The sequence below is a fragment of the Magallana gigas genome, chromosome 1, assembly GCF_963853765.1.
Source record: "Magallana gigas chromosome 1, xbMagGiga1.1, whole genome shotgun sequence".
Lineage (NCBI taxonomy): Eukaryota > Metazoa > Mollusca > Bivalvia > Ostreida > Ostreidae > Magallana > Magallana gigas.
Genome location: NC_088853.1, coordinates 73,380,117 through 73,394,881, shown reverse-complemented (window position 1 = coordinate 73,394,881; position 14,765 = coordinate 73,380,117). Strand labels below are relative to the sequence as shown.

The window sequence follows — 14,765 nt, the reverse complement described above, 5'->3', positions numbered from 1 at the left end:
ACTGAACGCTGCGCATTTTTTTTAAATCCATTCTTTCTGGGGTTTTTTTTTTTGGGGGGGGGGGGGTTGTTTTGTGGGGGGTGGGGATGTTTTGTTATGCAGAAAATTCTATATAGGATTCAAAGTATTGAAAGTATCAGTGGCCGCGATTCAATGGGAGGGGCGCACCCGGTGCACCCCCTAAAAGTGTAAACAGTACCGGTAAGTGAAATCATACTCCTTCTGAGAAAGAAATTGTTTAACTTGCGATTCTTTTAAATTATCAACTTTTTGGACATTCAGGGAATTTCTCTACATTATTTCAACGGTGTAGGCCTAGTATGAAGAAAACCAATGGTGCAACGTACATAGTGTGAAGGGTTTTTTTTTTGTGATCGGCTTCGGCCGATCTCTGTTGTGTCCATATGAGGCATCCGGCAAATGCTTCCACGTGCGCACACATTCCGCTTGCATATAAGTAGTTCTTATAAAAACTTGAAGCTTTGGTTTAGTATTTATATAACATTTTACTCAGTTTTATTTCAATTCATTTACTGGATCACATTCGGTCGCGTCTGAATAGTGTGCATGTCCACTATTTTGAGGAGACTTGATGCGTGCACTAAAACGCATGCAACGAATGCGAGACCTGATCGTGCAATGTATGAGAGAGCTCGTGCGAATCCCGATCGCAAAGTGTTGTAAAGTGATCGTGCGCCAATAAATAAATAAAAAAAAACTTCTTTAACCTATCTCTACTTAAAGATGTTCTACTATTTAGATTATTGTTTTAAGGAATTACTGTGCAAATATTTTTCAATATTAATGTTTCAATCAGACTAACGCATTTAATGACATTCATGTATCATTGCAATTGTCTTTTAAAAAAGAATGTTATGTTCAATATCTCTTTACTAAAGATTAAAGTTTTGGTCAAAAGAGGACGCATATACACGTAGATGTAGTCATGTACAGTACCATCATAGTGCATTTTTATTAGGTGGGGAGGAGTTCTATAAATGATAAAAAAAAAATACGATTTTCATTGAGTTTTATAGGTGTTTATAACGTTTACTTATATTTTATTATAACCCCAATAGACATTAAGGACATTCACAACAAGTCGCACGTCCATTGCAGATCAGTATTATTATATCATTAAGAGTGCAATTGCAACGCTTAATGATAAAAATGTTTGCATCATTAGGGGTTGACCTTGTAGCTTTTTGCTTGTGTCATGAAGCGTTAGGTCTGCTTTGCATTCGCGACGCCTAATGATAAAAATGTATCATTAGGCGGCGATTTATCATTAAGTGGGTGATATTGTCAACTGTTAATGCAAGAATTTATAGCATTAGGGGATGCAATTGCAACGCTTAATGATATTTGTATCATTAGGCGGCGTTTTATCATTAGAGGTTAATACAGTGCATTGCAAACACCGCTCATGGAAGTACAATATTAAAGACATATAGTGGTGAAAATGGAACGCATTGAACTACAGATCATGACAGGGAGTTTAGTGACGAGGGGACCCAGACAGTGATAAGATAACCTGATTACGACACAGAACGGAATAGTAGTGCACCGACCATGTTTTAAAACCTATGCCTGTTTCAAGAGTTTGTGATATTTTTTCATATTTCCAATAGCTTGAAAAGAAGGAGGTAAATCAATATTTTTATAAGTAAGAGCTACAACATAATAATATTTTAAATACAAATATTTTGACATATACCGGTATCTTTTTTTTATTCTGTCTTTAAATCAATTAAAATTAAACTGTTATTTTACTCTTTTTACTTTTATTCCGAATTTCAAAGGTAACGGATCAGGTGTCGATGGATTTTGCGAGACTCACGATGACACCATGCATTAAGGTATGTAAAATGAATACATATAATGCGTTTAGTGATCCATCAGTTATTTTGTCGTGGTTAATCATTTAAAGTTCTTTTGTCTGAGTTTTGTGATATAAAGAAAGAAGAGCGATCAACAAGACATTTGAGAATAACAAAAACAGTCAAAAAATGCTCATTTGTGAAATCATTCAAATTTACCTTAGCATAAAACTGAGAAACCATGCGTGTAACAGGACAAAGTGTTTGTTAAATAATTAAACATGTTTAATGTTCTTGCATAAATTGTTACTGTTTCATCTGGGTTTTTTTTATTAACAAGACATGCGGCAAGTATTTTGAATTTGAATAGTGCTGAAAAAAATCTAATTGGGTCGTATTTTTTTTTCTTTTAGACAGCTCTTGTTTTACTTATTGCCTGTTCACAGTTGGCGGAGGGATTTCTTATTGCGGGAGACGCGTGCTCCTTTGACAACAAATGCACGTGTTCAATCAACCGTATCGACTGCAGCTACAGATACCTGACTGCAGTTTCCGATTTTTCGTCATATCACAAACAGGCCGATTACATCGGTCTAAACTTTAACTTCATCACAAGCGTCCCGGCAAACGCATTCGTGACGCTATTTTCTGCGTCATCTAGACGCATTCTCATCCGATTGGACAATAATCGAATTAACAGCGTCGACGTCGACGCTTTCAAGGGAATTCCGACGAACGTGAGCGTTGACATCTACTTAAACAACAACAATTTACAAACCATTCCATCCGCTTTGGAAAAAATAGGCGGGTTGTCGTCCCTGTATGTACAGAACAACCCCTTAACAAACATTGACGTGCTGTCAATTGTTGGTCCTTCACTAAGCGTCTTCAGCGTCAGCTTAAGCAAATTTCGGTCTTGGCCAACCCAGTTACAGAACTTGACGAGAGTAGTTCACCTCACCTTAGATCAAATCCCGTTTAAAAACATCGATAGTAACGCTCTGAAAAGCGTCGATAGCTTAACTTCCCTTACAATATCAAACTCCAAACTCGAACAAGTTCCGGATGCAATATGTCTTATGAAGGACATGCAGTTATTTTATTTCAATGGGAACAAAAACCTGAACCAAACCAAACAACTTCTAGTGCCGTGTTCCGGATACGCTATGAACTACGTCTCTTTCGTAGATTTAAGTGACAACGACCTGGTCACATTCCCGAACGTGTTCGACGTTTTCCCGTCCGTTAAACGACTGCAGCTCATTGACAATGACATCCATTACATTGATGCAGACATGCTGCCCCATAGCACAATGGTGGAAAGGCTTTACATGGCTGGAAACCGACTCAAGCGCATTCCCGGTGAAATAACAAAACTCTCAGGCCTGAGGCAGTTATACCTCTCTCACAATGATATATCAACCATTGAAGAATGTGACATGGCCGGACTGAGGTTTTTAGAATTGTTGGACCTGAACAATAACCCGATAGAGTACGTCTCAAAATCCGCCCTCAAAGAAGCTCATATCTTGAACCGAGTAGAACTCGGAGGGACCAACCTAAGGACAATACCGGAAGCGTTTTCAAGTCTCGCCAAAATCTCGTATCTAAACGTGACTGGAAGTCCCATTGAGTGTGACTGTTCATTGAAGTCCCTGAGGTCTGTTCTGCCGTTAGACGTTCAAGGAACCTGTGCTTCTTCTTCTCAGACTATAAACGATTTCATTGCAAGCTCATTAAGTGTGTGTTAATAAAAGCCTGTATAACATTTTTTAATATGTTTTTCTCGTTATGTCACAAATGAGATAATTTTATTGCTGTGTCCTGCAAATTGCTGAATCACACCGGAAATAGTTATATTGCCCTCCCGGAAAAAGTTATCTTTCCCGAGAAATGGTTATATTGCCCTCCGAAACTATTATATTACCCTCTGCATATTAATTACGTCGGGTTCGAAATTTAGCTAAGCAAACGTAAACAGTTCCTCGAAAAAAAAATGTCATGACAGTGTCTGCTGTTTAGAGAAACGTACTTTAATTGTTAAATTTGAATAATTATATCTTATAATATTTTTTTTTGAAAGCATCGATCGACATTTTACGAGAACATTTGTAAGGTATGAAGATGCACAAATAATTAAAATAAATATGTTAAAGAGGTAAATATATTCTTAAAAAGATGTTTATTCTAAAAAATGTTATATAACATATATTACACGTCTTCTCGGGCGACATTACCAGAATATTTGTCCCTCGGTGACAGGAAAGCCCTGGGGTGTTATGTCGCCCTCTGCCTTCGTCAACGCCCTCTGCCTTCGGCATCGGGCGACATAAGACTCCAGGGCTTTCCTGTCACCTCGGGGCAAATATTCTGGTATGTCACCCTCGAAGCCATGTAATATATGTATAATAAACCTGTAATATATGTCCGATTTTTTTAGGATTGTTATTTTTATCGGTTCGATATCTACATATTTTTTTACCGGTGTGTGTAATTGAAGACCTCCATTTACATTGTATAGGCATCAAGCGACAGTTCCGGATAAGATACCCAAATAAATCTTTTTTATAGCATTGAATCATGATTTTTTTAAGTATACACTCTCATAACTGCAGCGGTGTGTGCATACAAATTTTCATAGCGTTATGAAAATTTGTATGCACACACCGCTGCAGTTATGAGAGTGTATACTTCAAAGAATCATGATTTAATGCTTATATTTACATTTTTTAACTTCTTGCCTTGTCTGCAAATGTGATTCATACCTTAAAATTCCTAAGGGTAAGTTAATATTAATGGAAGAGCCACAGTAACAGCCACAAGCGTGAACTTTGATTTTTCGCTTGTGACGTTGCAGTTTACAGCGTTCAACGTTTGTGACGTCATAATAAAACTCGTCAATTTGACCTTTGACTACTTGTTGCATTTAGAGGCATTTGAAGATCACAGAATTTAATGGAAAAACACAGTAGAATGTAAATATAAAATTTTGTGCTTGATTTTTTTTTTTAAATCTGTACTTGAATGAGTAAAGGTGTTGCTTGAATTAGTGAAATATACACGCACCTTTTATCAATTAGTCGAAACCTAAAGTAGACTAATGATCATGATGATGTCAGACTCAAATTCCCATAGGAGGCGATTTGGCTGCTTTGAATACATGTAACGTACTAATATACATTAACAATAGTTTAGTTGATTACAATAAAGTTACTTTGTACAATCAATTGATTTATTTGTGGAAGGACAGATGTAAATATATAAACGATGAAATACTTTCTTTGATGATTCATGTGGGTTATGAAGGTAATGATCATTGCAGAATACCGTATTTATACCCGTTATAACGGGTATTTTTACGAGTTTTATAAATCCGTAAAAATTAAACCCGTAAATTTTCACAGAAGTATAATGCCACGTTAGTAGCTAGGTGTCTTTTTAAATTGGGATAGAAAGAAAGAGAGAGAGAATTTTTTTTTTGAAATGGAGTTGTCTTTCTTTTTTTCCCTGTAAATCAAACTGAGACGAGCACATGGTGTACATCAATGATGATATCCAGATAAATTGGAATAAGTAAAGTGTATATCACTTATGAAATAAAGATAAATGTATAAACACAATCATAAATATAAGGAATCGTTAACAGAAAAACGATTTTCTGATTTATATGTGTGTTAACTGTAACAAAGTCACGATTAAATTTTCCCCCTTTTACCACAGATGATTTTAATTTTTACGGACATGTCCAATTCGTAAATAAATTACGCGTAAAAATTCAAATTACCCTATTTTATGGCAAATTCGTAAAAAATCACAGCAGTAAAAATTACCCGTTATACCGTATTTTTTCTGCTATGTTCCGCATGAATCATAAAATTTAGTATTTTATTGTTTATGTTTGTGATAAGTAATGTGGTCATAATTGTTGTGCTGACCTTACATATTGAAAACGAAAGCTACAAACGGGAGGGAAAACAACATGAAAAGTAGCTAGGTGGATAAGTTATAGTAAAGTTTCTTACAAAGAGGCGAAATGCACATAATACTGTCCCTTGTAGAGCTGAAAAGCTGAGAAATTACGAAAAATGGTCGAAATATGGTAGGATTAAAAAAACACAATGTAAAAAGTTCTGACAGATTATTCTCTGCAGAAATTGGTGATAGGGCATATAAGGAGTAGATTAAAACCAACTGTGCTGAATGGGAACTTATAAATTATTCTTGTTACAGAGTTCCGAAAACACGCATCCCCTGGAATTGTTTTTAAGAGAAAAATGTCCACTGCCACATACTAATATAAATATAAGTACACTGGTAATGAATAATATTGTGAGTTTGACTACTTTATGAGTTTTTTTTAATTCATTCTCACATTTTTATTTTTTTGTGGAATAGCAAAACAAGCAAGATGCTGTCACGGTTTCATTTTTTAATGTACCACCGGATAAACTTGTTATCATTTCTAGTAACTCTTTTATTTGATATGCATTTATGTATCAACATGTTCTTAATTACAGACAAAAAAAAATCAACTACTATTAAACTGATGGATTACAAGGAAACAAGAAACGAAGTGCAATTAGTTGAATAAAAGAAAATGAAACCAGAAATACGAAAGATAAGCGTCAATAGCTCAATATCGATATTGGGAACAATCAATTACTGTTGACTCTTCTGAGTACGTTATACAATAGAGACTTCAGATATCTGTTAGCTCCCGATGACCTTGACACAGATACTTGTCTCAACTGATCACGTGCCGCTTGACGGTCAGCTATGTCTGTTGTCTGTTCATCATTCAAATTTACTACTGGACGCTCAATAGCTCGTCTAGAAAACGCAAGTCTTCTATTTTGATTGGATGCATCAGTTCCTGGAGACGTTAATTCACGATTTCGATTGGTAGAGAAACTCGAGTCACGTGATGTTTTCTGCCATCTTGTCGGGAGACGGATGCCGGACACTAGCCCTCGAGTGTTAAGGAAGGCGTTGTTTCTGTATTTTTTGCGGATATTCTCTTCTCTAATCCGTCTCTTCTCCGCTTCTATGCGATTAATTCTTTCAGCGTTTGTTTCAAAACGGGAATTTTGATCTTGATTGGTTTGAACAGTTCTCCAGCTCGGCCAATTATTATCATTAGAAGTTCTCCAGCTAAATCTGTTGTTACCATCACCCTCAAAATTACGTTGAGATTCAGTTTGTCGTAAACTGTTTGTATCACCATTATTTTCCGGAAAATTTTGAAAACCCGAATTTACTCTGAAGTTTGTAATCTGACTCGGGTCAATAGCCCCGCCGTCTGAGGTATCCCCCGTCAGAGCGTTTGACTGTAAACGGTTATTTCCGGTTTGTCGAGCAAAGCTCACAAAACCGTTAGCCGGGTTCCACACTAAATCACGTGTTCGATCACGTGTGTTCGTTGTTACGGTTGGTTTAGCTGGGTTAGGTATTTGCCTAGATCTGACCCATATCGGAACTCTGCGAGGTGAAATTTGTTCCGTACCGCTGGCGATCCTCCGAGATCCGCCATTAAATGTCTGATCGGAAGGAGATGTTTCCGTGTTCTGAGATGTCACGTGATAAATGGAAAAAGCTTTGGAAAAAAAAAATTTGATTGAAAAAAGCGTATTTTTGATTAAAAAGTAAACAATTGATATATAAAATTACGCATGAACTATAAATCAAATTATAAATGTTTTATCAAGTTCATAACAAAATTAAAGTTTTAATTTTTTAATAATGATTTTACTCGTTATAAATGTACATTGGTCAATGTTAGTCCACGGAGTATGAAATGAATAATAAGTCTATAAAAATAATAAAAACAAACTTATTATAAATTGATACAGTTTAGTTAGGCCTAAAAAAATATTTGTGTGTTTAGGGTAACACTGATGAAAAAATTAGGTTAGGTAGGTAGGGAATTATTTTTTATTTTATCATATTTTTTTTGCATGAATCCTAAGAAAGTTTGTTTGTTTCATATTTAAAAACGTATTTTTTATTGGAAATAAGATAAAATTCACAATCGGATAAAATCAGACATCTAAAAATGGTAGGATCGGGCCATTTTTGTAGGTTAGGTCGGGTTACCCGAAACACACAACTTTTTTTATAGGCCTTATCTCTTAGTTATCCTTACATACTAATGCGTCAGTGATATATGTTGCTTAGTGTTGTTGTAACTTGTTTTATATATTCATGTAAATAAAAAATACAACAAGTAAACATGACACACCTTCTTAACATTTCACGTTCTGTCATTATAAATATTAAGTGATTTCGATAGATTTAACGTAATATAAATACATGTACAGAAAGCTGCCGTATTCAGATAATATTTTAATTCTGATATTTTTCAAATTAAGAGTGAAAAATCTTACCAAAGAGTAGGAAAACATTCTGTCCAAATGAATACGTCCACATATTGAATGTCGTTTTCGGGAAGTTAAAATACAGATCTCGGTTTGTCTACAGTCTCTATCATCCATCTTCATTTAAAAGTTTCTGTGACGTCACTGTCCTAATGCCACAGAAAGCTCTCGTTTAAAAACAAAAAGGTAAATCGTAGATTCAGACTTTACCTGCAGTGGAGTATTCAACAGGTGTGTTCCAGTTCAAAGAATGCTTTTTCACGACAATCCATTATTTTCTAACTTTTTTTTTTACAAGCTGTATATGACTTTGCATTAGCATGCTACAAATGTTTGGAATTCGATGAAATGACATGTGAAAAAAAAAACCCACAAACAGAATAAAACTCGTTGACTTTTTCAGTGTATGAATGTATTATACCATTATCATTATTTAAAATAGAAATTTCTAAAATATATATATTACGTGTGTGGGGTTGGAGTGGGGGTATCTACCAATTAAGATCTGCTTTAGCCAAAATAATGTGTAAAAAGAATAAGGGATCTATCAAATAACTTAATCTTACTTTTTTTTAATTTATGGAATTGCAATATGTTCAAATTGCATTTACAATTATTATTTTATAAACTCAAATATGTTAAGTTCGTACATCTACTTAACATATAACTTATTTGTATCAATTTAGTTCCTAAAACCTATCAACAATTCTAGAATCTTTTCGATAATTTTATAGTATCAATTTAATGAATTCAACAAACTAGTAACGCATGAATATATTTTTATCTAAACTCAACATGCTGTTTTTTTTTTTAGATGAAGAGGGGACCTGTGTTGAAATGCTGAGAGAGAGAGAGAGAGAGAGAGAGAGAGAGAGAGAGAGAGAGAGAGAGAGAGAGAGAGAGAGAGAGAGAGAGAGAGAGAGAGAGAGAGAGAGAGAGAGAGTATGATTTGTGAATTATTTAAGACACGGAGATTATTCATTGTGTGAAACGTAAGAGAGAGAGAGAGAGAGAGAGAGAGAGAGAGAGAGAGAGAGAGAGAGAGAGAGAGAGAGAGAGAGAGAGAGAGAGGTATGATTTGTGAATTATTTAAGACACGGAGATTATTCATTGTGTGAAACGTAAGAGAGAGAGAGAGAGAGAGAGAGAGAGAGAGAGAGAGAGAGAGAGAGAGAGAGAGAGAGAGAGAGAGAGAGAGGTATGATTTGTGAATTATTTAAGACACGGAGATTATTCATTGTGTGAAACGTAAGAGAGAGAGAGAGAGAGAGAGAGAGAGAGAGAGAGAGAGAGAGAGAGAGAGAGAGAGAGAGAGAGGGGGGTATTAACTGAATGATACATGTCTTTGTGATGTAAACGTGAATAAAGAAAGTTTCAAAATAATTTTCTAACAAGAAACAGTATGATCAAAACTAAATTACACATCCAACTTTTACAGTTACATCGTATCGGTCTCTCACAGATAAATAAATAATAGGAATAATCAAGTAGATCATTTATGGGTTTTGGCATTGTACCCCCCCCCCCCCTCTCTTTCCTAGTGTTGTAAAATTGCAAATGTTGATGGTGTTGATGGAACAGTTCTTTGCATAAACATGCCGATATCGAAAATTAGATCATCTTATCCTACTTACTAGTCATAATACACTATAAGTACTTATCTTCCAATGACCAATGGTCATTACCCTCGCTGACCCCCCCCCCCCTCCCTCCCTCCAAACCATTAAGTACATCCTATCGTGGTCAATAGCAGGTGCGCTCGACTTTTGGACAATGTCGACTCATACAGGTACCTATCAACAAAAGGCATGGCCTTGAAATTCCAGTTCGTCGAGGGATTAACCGGAAGTACGGTATGTAATTAACTGATAGCTTTTGTCTATCATTCAATAATGTGTATCGATAAATTCAAATCCATGTATGATCCAAATTTTCGGATTTTTTGGCAGGTGAAGATTTCGACGTGCACGTGGAATAAAAATGAAATTTACGCTAATATGTATCGTATCTTTTATTTTCGATTTCACACATCAAGCTCATTGTAAGTATTTTGCATGTTAATTGTAGGTACCTTATAAACTCAGTGCATGGTCTCGTCAATGCAGATTGATGGTTTACACTGAATTCAGATTGAGCACTTTACAAGTGCAGTACTAGTGCTACTTAACTTTAAGTACGGTGTCAGTACATTGCCAGTTCAGCACAATCACTCAACAATGCCAGTAGCGTTTTATCTATCTAGATGTCAGAGTAACACATGTTCTAAATAATGCTTTGAAATCGTTTTTGTTCAAACGTGCACAGTATGGGAAAATAGTCTTTACTGCATTCACTAATAAAAAAGGATGTTCAAAATTTACTAAATATTATTTTAATAAAAAAAAGTTATTAACATTATTTCAATTCATAAGCAAATCAACTTTTCAGCACAGATGTTTTTCCAAAAATTGATACAAGCGTCAGATGGAAGTCGATGTAAATCTGACTCAGTATCATGCTTGCCTGCGCCTTGGTGTACGACCATCACCGATTTGAATGGCTGCCGAACTTGTGAATGTAACAGTGAGTTTATCAACGAGATCGTGTTTAGTTGTCCAAGTTATAAGGCAACATGTTATAAGGCAATTGCATGGAACTGTGAACTTTTTTTAAAAAATGTAGATGATTGTTTTCTCTCTCCTTTTTTCACATACATGAACATGTATAAATTTGTCAAGTACTTAAAAAAAAACAGGAATTCAGATAAAAAGTAAAAAAAAAATACATGTACCCAATCATAATGAGATATTATTTCAAAGAACACGAAGATCTTTTTAACTTAAAGATTGTTGTCGACCAGTGAACACACTGTCAGCTAGAGAGAACGGTCTGGTTCCCTGAACTGGTACCTCTTATCTTAGAGCCACGTCTTATTCTCTACGTGAGTGAGTTAGTACAGCCGGTCCCTAGGGGATTGGTGTTAATCGTACAGATTCCGTCACGTGGTCTATTAGGTAATCACCGTCACTGCCCCGGGGTCATTGACCTTGGGATCTACTTATATCTATATTATAACACTGCTGCTATTTGAAAATAAATGGCCAGTGGATTGTATCACTTTTTATTCTCACTTTCACCTTATAAGAAGGTTAAATTTTGCATACACATAAATGGTAGATTAATAGTTTTGAGTGTCTAAAAAGTAATTTAAGTGGTCTTTATCAAATTAAGAACCCAGGACATAATCCAGAAATATGTAATCATTTTGTTTGTGTAGTCATATTTACGGAATTTTTTCGATAAAAATTTTTTTATTTCGAAAGGTCGAAATGTCCATGTTTTTAGCGATTGCCAAATGATCGTGAAAAAATATTATCTCGTAAAATACTAGCATTGCCAAGTTATTTCATTAATTTATTTTCAACATAAATAGATTTACCAGTCAGTAGGTAAAAGTATTTTTGTAAACGGGTTTATCATTTTCTGATAAAACATTAAATTATCAACTTAGTAACTAAAAAAAAAACAATAATTTAAAATATAGTAATTTATTTTTAAAAGAAATACGTCTCTTTATAAGTGTTCGATTCAAAGGAGCGCATTTATGATTATGTATATATACATATACAACTTAACCCTTTTTAAAGGGCTCTCCGAATGCCATAATTAGTTTATAGATATTTTTGTTTTGCCTCGGACTAGAATGTCTCGACGTCATTGGATGAATCGCGTCACGTGATTGCCTCATAAATTTAAACGGCAACATGGCGGACATAACGTTATTTTAGCTGATTTTTTACACAAACGTTCAACCATACCTTTAATTTTTAAGCCCCAAAATATTTAGAGTGACCCCTCTTTTAATTACCTGTGACGTAATATTATGATCCTACAATAGCATCGAGGTTTGCACTTGTAAACAACTGACGAGGAAGGTAAAAAATTAGAGAATTAAGCTATGAATTTAATCGTTATATATTATCTTTTGTTTGTTTACATATCAGACTGTAAATTTCTGTAAACAGTCAGTAACGAACCTAATGAGTAATAATATAAAGCATGTATATCACTTATTGTTGATGAGACTCAATTCTTGAAAAAAAAAATATGCATACCTGAGATAGAGGAATATCTTACAGTCATGCCACTGAATCATACATAAATCCAACTCAAATAAGAAGCACTCCAACTAGACCCTGCTTTTATATTAAGGGATAGAAAAAAGAGGAAATGGATAAAATCGTTTCCTTATTTGATTTTAGGAAGTTTCAGATCTTCTAGAGCAACTGCCAGCGCAGGCGCACTAAGTCCGTTTGATACTTCAATGTATGGTAACAATGGCGGGTTCGGTTTTCCCGGATTTCCTAGCTACAGCGGTGAGTTTGTTTGAAAACAGTTGATATGTGTATTTCCCAATGAAATTACCACACCATGTCATGAGATAATAAATATTAGCTACATAAGATTTAAATTTCTTTGTGTTTTTTAACACAATTCAAAACCAATGTCTTATTGTAAATATTGACTTTACTTGATACTTACACCGGTCAAGTAAAATTAACATCAACATACTTTAATTACGGTTATTAACATTTTCTTAATATGATACGCAATTTTGTAAAATTTATAAATTGATTTTCGCTTTTGTACGTAGTTCCTCTTATACTAATTATAACCTGCTCTTATAAAAATTGAATAGGTCAAATGGGACCAGTGAATCCAATGGCCTCCATGTTTGGTTCAGGAAATCCCATGTCCGGAAGCGGAAACTCCCCAATGTCGAGACCGATGGGATTTTCTGGGGGTATGTCGCCTATGGGGGGATTCATGGGGCAAATGAATCCGATGATGGGAGCTTCTGCAGGACTGACCAATCAAAAAACGCCGAATGTCAATCAAACGGACTGTGACCCCGCCCCTTATACGTGTCCAGCCCCACCTCCTTGGTGCCAGCGAATTGTCGACGAAAAGGGATGCACAAAATGTGCCTGTGGAAATGGTAGTTATTAATATGAAATTCTATAACTTCATTGTCAGGTATCTGACATCCCCCCCATTTTTTGTAAATACATGTATAAGAATATAGTAACATTGCTTGCTAACTATTTCCCAATAGATCTAAAGGCGTACTATGATAAACTCAAAGGAGTTACAGAAAACATTACGTCAACCACTACTGCAGCACCTGTCAATCAAACAGTGACAGTGACGTCACAAACAACGCCTTCCACGACAACAGTAAACGGCGTTTCTACGACGACTGATGCCCCACCCCTTGGGAAGGCCTGTCTGGCAAACTTTTTCTGTACACTAGACTGTAGGACCGGATATCAAACAGACGCGACCGGATGTCCTCTGTGTGTGTGTAACGCCGACATCGATATATTTACTCAAGGTAATAAAATCATGATATCTATGCAAGAATGAAAATGTCACATACCCCCCCCCCCCCCTCGAAAAAAATGTCACACATGCAATTGATTTAATCATGTAATTGCGTCATTCAACATATTCTATTTTGTTTACAGCTCCTCCTCCGGATTCATCTACGTCTCCGGTTCCGTTGACTACTGTGCCTTTTGCCAGTTCCAGTTCTCCCGGCGGGGTAGCAAGTTTTGTTTGTCCGGGGATTTTTGACTGTATGAAGCAATGCATGAACGGATACCGTGTAGATTCCCGGGGCTGTCCGCGGTGTGAATGTATTCAGTGAATAAATACCAACCCTGCCATTGTGTTCTATGAGTTAGACATGATGTATATGTTCACATATTTGAGATGGTTGTTTCTGTCATCCATTACAAATGTGAAGAAATAAAGTAAGGTACAAGTAATGAATGTGCAGCATTCTATGTCAAATGTTAGATCCTTTGTTTCTTTATCCCATGGCAATTTTTAGCCTTTGGAAATATTGTATGTCCAAAGATTGCAAAAACAGTGTTCTGGGAGAAAGGAAAAACAAAGTTTGTGTGTCAAGACGTATCTACTTGCAATCAGACAATTCTATATTAAAGTAAGCTATGTCGGTAATTAAACTAATTAAGCAACGATTACATTTGATCGCCTACCGGATTTACGTACAAAATACATTTGAAGTAATTCAAAAATTTTAATATATTTTAACCGAAAGTATTCACACGAATTATAAGTTGACAAAGCCAGCAATATACTTGAACCATTACGTATTCATATTTAACAGATGTTACAACACCGTGGGCGATAAACTAGAGCGATCTTGGACAATTTTATCTGAAGTATTTCTGTAACAGTGAGTTATTTTGGGATGACCTTTCCTTTTGACTATTTGTAGTCAATGAAACAGAAATCGGTCTGTTATTTTACTTCTTTATTTTTTTGTAAATGATTATGTCCCTATTTTCTTTCGCCCGTTGACAATTGTTTTTAAAAGGGAAATAACTCAACTGTATTGAATTAATCCCATTTTTTAACAAGGAGCGAAGTCGTTGTATATTTAAAAAGAAGAGAGGGGGGGGGGGGGGTCCATAAAAAATGACTCTTAATTTGAATGATTCCATATAACATGCATGTTTTATGAAATAACCTGATTAGTACAATGAAACTTTAACAAAATGGT

At 35.4% G+C, this 14,765-nt stretch overlaps 3 protein-coding genes across 5 annotated transcripts; 2 read left to right on the top strand and 1 right to left on the bottom strand.

Annotated features, from left to right (window-relative positions):
- The first annotated feature begins 1,472 nt into the window (after positions 1 to 1,472).
- On the top strand, positions 1,473 to 3,591 carry LOC105323099 (leucine-rich repeats and immunoglobulin-like domains protein 3). Of its 2 annotated transcripts, none has more exons than XM_034464765.2 (3): positions 1,473 to 1,666; positions 1,803 to 1,859; positions 2,234 to 3,591. In XM_034464765.2, exons 2-3 carry the CDS (start codon positions 1,821 to 1,823, stop codon positions 3,569 to 3,571), a joined length of 1,377 nt encoding a protein of 458 aa, XP_034320656.2. In that variant the 5' UTR covers positions 1,473 to 1,666; positions 1,803 to 1,820; the 3' UTR covers positions 3,572 to 3,591. The 2 variants fall into 2 exon arrangements, with proteins under 2 accessions (XP_034320656.2, XP_034320655.2); XM_034464764.2 differs by having other exon boundaries at positions 1,474 to 1,646.
- A 2,654-nt stretch (positions 3,592 to 6,245) lies between these two features.
- LOC105336431 (uncharacterized) lies at positions 6,246 to 8,992 on the bottom strand. The gene is made up of 2 exons (XM_011440739.4): positions 8,204 to 8,992; positions 6,246 to 7,413 (listed from the first exon to the last, which is right to left on the bottom strand). The coding sequence occupies exons 1-2, from the start codon at positions 8,244 to 8,246 to the stop codon at positions 6,476 to 6,478; spliced, it is 981 nt and encodes a 326-aa protein (XP_011439041.3). The 5' UTR covers positions 8,247 to 8,992; the 3' UTR covers positions 6,246 to 6,475.
- A 910-nt stretch (positions 8,993 to 9,902) lies between these two features.
- On the top strand, positions 9,903 to 14,004 carry LOC105336430 (uncharacterized). Of its 2 annotated transcripts, XM_011440737.4 has the most exons (7): positions 9,903 to 10,047; positions 10,144 to 10,235; positions 10,622 to 10,756; positions 12,436 to 12,549; positions 12,873 to 13,172; positions 13,290 to 13,568; positions 13,702 to 14,004. In XM_011440737.4, exons 2-7 carry the CDS (start codon positions 10,175 to 10,177, stop codon positions 13,881 to 13,883), a joined length of 1,071 nt encoding a protein of 356 aa, XP_011439039.3. In that variant the 5' UTR covers positions 9,903 to 10,047; positions 10,144 to 10,174; the 3' UTR covers positions 13,884 to 14,004. The 2 variants fall into 2 exon arrangements, with proteins under 2 accessions (XP_011439039.3, XP_011439040.3); XM_011440738.4 differs by lacking the exons at positions 9,903 to 10,047; positions 10,144 to 10,235; positions 10,622 to 10,756 and adding an exon at positions 11,839 to 12,108.
- Positions 14,005 to 14,765: the final 761 nt, after the last annotated feature.

Coding starts and splice junctions, on each gene's coding strand:
- LOC105323099 (XM_034464765.2), top strand. CDS start 1,821: ATGGATTTTGCGAGACTCACGATGACACCATGCATTAAG. Junction 1,860..2,233: donor CGATGACACCATGCATTAAG/GTATGTAAAATG, acceptor TTTTTCTTTTAG/ACAGCTCTTGTTTTACTTAT.
- LOC105336431 (XM_011440739.4), bottom strand. CDS start 8,246: ATGTGGACGTATTCATTTGGACAGAATGTTTTCCTACTCTTTG. Junction 7,414..8,203: donor GAATGTTTTCCTACTCTTTG/GTAAGATTTTTC, acceptor TTTTTTCCAAAG/CTTTTTCCATTTATCACGTG.
- LOC105336430 (XM_011440737.4), top strand. CDS start 10,175: ATGAAATTTACGCTAATATGTATCGTATCTTTTATTTTCGATTTCACA. Junction 10,236..10,621: donor TTTCACACATCAAGCTCATT/GTAAGTATTTTG, acceptor TCAACTTTTCAG/CACAGATGTTTTTCCAAAAA. Junction 13,569..13,701: donor CATCGATATATTTACTCAAG/GTAATAAAATCA, acceptor TTTTGTTTACAG/CTCCTCCTCCGGATTCATCT.